At 50.2% G+C, this 3,835-nt stretch overlaps 5 protein-coding genes across 5 annotated transcripts; 2 read left to right on the forward strand and 3 right to left on the reverse strand.

Moving 5' to 3' along the window:
- Positions 1–49: 49 nt before the first annotated feature.
- On the reverse strand, positions 50–462 carry PHACADRAFT_266239 (uncharacterized protein; the record flags this gene model as incomplete). Its single annotated transcript, XM_007402749.1, has 1 exon — positions 50–462. The coding sequence occupies exon 1, from the start codon at positions 389–391 to the stop codon at positions 53–55; it is 339 nt and encodes a 112-aa protein (XP_007402811.1). The 5' UTR covers positions 392–462.
- Positions 463–690: 228 nt separating this feature from the next.
- On the reverse strand, positions 691–1,068 carry PHACADRAFT_266240 (uncharacterized protein). The gene has a single exon (XM_007402750.1). The coding sequence runs from the start codon at positions 889–891 to the stop codon at positions 703–705; it is 189 nt and encodes a 62-aa protein (XP_007402812.1). The 5' UTR covers positions 892–1,068; the 3' UTR covers positions 691–702.
- An 8-nt stretch (positions 1,069–1,076) lies between these two features.
- PHACADRAFT_266241 (uncharacterized protein) lies at positions 1,077–1,907 on the reverse strand (the record flags this gene model as incomplete). The annotated part of the gene is made up of 1 exon (XM_007402751.1): positions 1,077–1,907. A coding segment is annotated over exon 1 (248 nt), but the record flags the coding sequence as incomplete, so codon positions are not given.
- A 104-nt stretch (positions 1,908–2,011) lies between these two features.
- On the forward strand, positions 2,012–2,404 carry PHACADRAFT_266242 (uncharacterized protein). The gene has a single exon (XM_007402752.1). It carries the CDS (start codon positions 2,106–2,108, stop codon positions 2,337–2,339), a length of 234 nt encoding a protein of 77 aa, XP_007402814.1. The 5' UTR covers positions 2,012–2,105; the 3' UTR covers positions 2,340–2,404.
- Positions 2,405–2,910: 506 nt separating this feature from the next.
- PHACADRAFT_266243 (uncharacterized protein) lies at positions 2,911–3,562 on the forward strand. The gene has a single exon (XM_007402753.1). The coding sequence runs from the start codon at positions 3,027–3,029 to the stop codon at positions 3,249–3,251; it is 225 nt and encodes a 74-aa protein (XP_007402815.1). The 5' UTR covers positions 2,911–3,026; the 3' UTR covers positions 3,252–3,562.
- The last annotated feature ends 273 nt before the right edge of the window (positions 3,563–3,835 follow it).

Genomic DNA, 3,835 nt, shown 5'->3' on the forward strand with positions numbered 1-3,835 from the left:
ACGATGCTGCGCAAGAGGTCAGTCATCTCAGACGAGGTAGCAGAAGATATACTCACTTGGATCCCTCCACCTCTGCGGTCACTTCTCGGTGGGAGGTCGTTGCTGTACAGATCGGGCCGGGAGATATGTGCTGTTTGTCGGATCGTAGAAGGGATGGGTTAGGTTCTAGCATGACGAATCCTTCGGGCACACCGTGCACATTGATGGGATGGTCCGCAGGATGAAGAGCGTTGAAGAGCCGGATGAACGCTCCCTCACTCACGTATCCGACGTCCCCGATCTCGACCTCGCCAAACGACCCCTCCGTGGGCTCCGGGTACCAAAGAGGTAGTCCATGTCCTCGGCCAACGAGTTGCTCCGCGTAGTCGACAGCTGGGCAAGAGGTCGACATGCGATGAGACAGAAAGGAGATCGATGGGCTGACGCTTTGCTATTCCCATAGCAGATATATAGTATCTTCCTGGCTAGCACAGCCCTCCGTATAGCGTTCTGTCAGTTCACGTTCACAGCCAATGTCGCAAGAACTCACATGTTCTTCCTTCTCGTGGGCTGCGGAAGACAAAATTACTCCACGAATGCTCCGCGTTCGTGGAATGCAGAAGATAGAGTTCTCACTACCACAATCTATTTTTAGCAATGTGTGTAAAAAGAACGGTAGATAGATAGTATAATCGACATTTATAGGTTCCAGGAGGCGTTCTTTCATCGACACTTTTGTGACGAGCCTCGAGTACAGCTGAATAGGCGAGAGCAGAGAGCAAGGGTGCCAGGAGTAGGCGGTGTACAGCCTACCTTTCTGGTGTAGTGCTGCCACACGCTCTCACGTATTTTCCCTGCTAGCACCAGATCTTCCCTGCCAGCGGCAACTTGAACGGAACGTGCGAGGATCATGCATGCATTCACGTCGGGGGCGGCTGTGAGCACCAGATAGTATCACAATGGGTCAGCATTCTTGTCACATACCCACGTAACCATTGGATACAGGTGGGTATCGATTGGAGATTAATATACATGCTGTGTCCTGCAGTCGCCATTAATCAAGCCATACTCAAGAAGAATCAGCTCACGTACCCTAGAAATTATCTTAACACCAACTTGTCTAATCTGTTTGGGGCTCTTAATTAGACGCATACACGCCTCGCGTGCTATCGAAGTTGTCGAGGATGTTAGCCAGTCCAGCGCACATGAATACGGACCAAAAATGCGCCTTCGTAGTTGTCGTTGGAAACAATAGCCACAGTACTGACTTCGTGCAAGGTCGGCGCGCATGAGGTGGATTATGAACTTGTCTTTATCGATGCCTCTAATGAGGCGGCGGCGGCGAACTTCAGCGGGCTCGGGGAACATCTAGATGACGCGTGTGCATTCAACAACGCGCGCTCTCGCTCTCTTCCGGCGGGTATATTAGACTAGACGTACGTAGAAGAGATGGACGTACTGTGGTGACATACTGGATGCGACTGCAGGCCTCGCTTCTTTTTGCCCCTCTCACCCTAGATTCGCATGTATTGAACACCACCCCGGCGTGACTACATGCGCCACCACTTACCCGCAATAAGCGCAAGCTCCCCGACCCTTTATGCATGCGTCTCGTTTTAGTGGCTGAGTGTTTTCCTGTGATCCTCTTCTGGGTCAAGTGTGTGGTCTTCCTGCACGTGTTCTCTGTACGTGCATTCTTCGCATGATGCGAGACAGCTTGGAGAAAATCGCGCGTTGAGGTCTCTTAGGCTTCAGCGTGCAAATCGACTTGGGAGTTCTGCTGCGCGAGAATGGCGGCGAGGTCGAGTTTGTGGACGCGACGGGAGTGCGCCGTCGTGTCTACTGCGTAAGTTACGATTGTCGGCGCCTCTTCTCTGGGCGGGTATCGCGTATTTTACCTGAATCACCTCGCTTTGCTTAATACTTATGCAGGAACGACGAGACCTAAGCACTTAGCTCTGTCTTTCGGCTCCGTTATCTGCGAAGTGCGGTCCTCGGTGGGTGTTAGAGACCAACAGCCACTGGCGTACTGACACCTCTTCTAGCCAACTATGTACCATTAGACTCAGAAGAAAGGGGTGTAGCAGAGACGTCTTCCAAGACTGAACACGGACGTCCTGTACGAGATGGTTCTAGAGCTATGCACTAGAGACCTGGCGAGAGCAGCTCTGGTTTCTAAAGATTGGCTGCCTATCGCACGATCCAACCTCTACCACATCAGTAAGATCACAAGGTGTCTTTTTGGACTTCTATGTACTTCTGACTTTTTTGGCTGTACTTTTACTTTTGAGCCTGGTCTTCTTGTGGTCTTTTCTACTGTCTTTTCAAGTACTTCTGGTTTCAGATGCTGCCCCTGCTGAAATGCAGATTTATGTGTATTTGATCTTGCTTACCATCCACAGAACGTGTCTGGCAGCGATTTCGAGCTTGTACGGAGACTGCTCGGGTGCTCGGGTGCTGGTTTTCGAATGCTGATCCGATAACGGGCTTTGCCGGTACCAGCCGTCGATGAGCGAAAAATGTCTAAGTTTTTGTTCTCCCCTAACCACCAATGCCCTCCCTCCCTAGTTATTCATTGCCTCCCAGTCTCGACATACTCCATTATGATTGCGTCTATATGCAGACCAACCATGAATGATGGCCAAGCTGATTTGAGACTCTCGTCATGTCCTCGTCACTCGTCATGTCTCTGTCGCTCGAGCTCGGCCAGTTTTCTCGTTCGATGCATTGGCCACGGTGCGCAATAACTAAGGTGCGTTGATGGATAAGTATGTAAGTGTATCGCGCACTCAGTCTCACTGTCGCCATGGTTACGCCGAAGTCAATACCACTTCAGGCAGACGTCAAAGGTCTACGGTGCACCCCTCCTCCCTCCTCTAGCTCCTGTAGTTTAAACAGACCTGCTCACAGCTAAGTTCGATATAGTTCTCTGGGAGAATAGTCACGTAACACAATCGGCTGTCTCAAGATCACGTCCCTCTCCAGCGCCGCCGATAAAGCACGATAGGCCTTACTCATAACTCAAGGTACACGCAAATTCCTCGTAAATGCTTATGCTGAAGTTCAACAGATGTGTTATATTTGTGCCAAAGGACTTACTTAACAGCAAGAAGTGTAGATCGGGCGAGCCACACGCGCAGGCTGGTGAGCGCTGGCTCCGCATGCATCTCGCAGGTGCCGGAGAAGCAGAAGAGCAAGTTGTCGGAGTGCCTCGGAGTAATGACCGGAGCATGGTTGTGAAGGTGCGTGGTCATGGTCATCTAGCAATATAAGTAAGTCTGGGCAGCCGTCGCAGGTCAGCAATGACCTTTCCAAGGCGTATGTCATGCTGTACTCAAAAGAGCAGACTGATGACCAGCTGCATGGCATTGACAATCATGAGTAGGAGTTCTGAATGGTGTTAATGGACATTAGCATCTCACCATCTGCGTCACCACCACCCAGTCAGCCTGTGAGGACCCGGGCGACTGTGGCCGTGATATTGCAGCTGGCACAGCGGCCATCGTATTAGATGCATAGACCTATATCTGCCGCTATCATGTAGATTATCTACTGTGTTTACTTATCTGCACAATCCTCAGGCTGGAATACACATTTGTCGCACTACTGTCCTATTGATGTGATCCGAGCCTCCAAGGATGGCGCTATTGCTGTCCATGCAGCTTTTTCGATGTCTTATTTGTTGTCTTATAGGGGTATTTTTGGGGTCTTATATGACTTCTCATAAGTACACCTGACTTCTGAAAGTAAGGTACATGGCTTCCAGAAGACACCTGTACTTATGTACTTTTCTGTACTTTTTGGTCTTTTATGACTTCTCATAAGTCCAAAAAGACACCATGTGATCTTACTGATG

This window comes from Phanerochaete carnosa (assembly GCF_000300595.1).
Source record: "Phanerochaete carnosa HHB-10118-sp unplaced genomic scaffold PHACAscaffold_394, whole genome shotgun sequence".
Classification (NCBI taxonomy): Eukaryota; Fungi; Basidiomycota; class Agaricomycetes; order Polyporales; family Phanerochaetaceae; genus Phanerochaete; species Phanerochaete carnosa.

Excerpts from the sequence above, each read along its gene's own strand:
- PHACADRAFT_266240 (XM_007402750.1), bottom strand. The coding sequence starts at position 891 with ATGATCCTCGCACGTTCCGTTCAAGTTGCCGCTGGCAGGGAAGATCTG.
- PHACADRAFT_266243 (XM_007402753.1), top strand. The coding sequence starts at position 3,027 with ATGCTTATGCTGAAGTTCAACAGATGTGTTATATTTGTGCCAAAGGAC.
- PHACADRAFT_266242 (XM_007402752.1), top strand. The coding sequence starts at position 2,106 with ATGGTTCTAGAGCTATGCACTAGAGACCTGGCGAGAGCAGCTCTGGTT.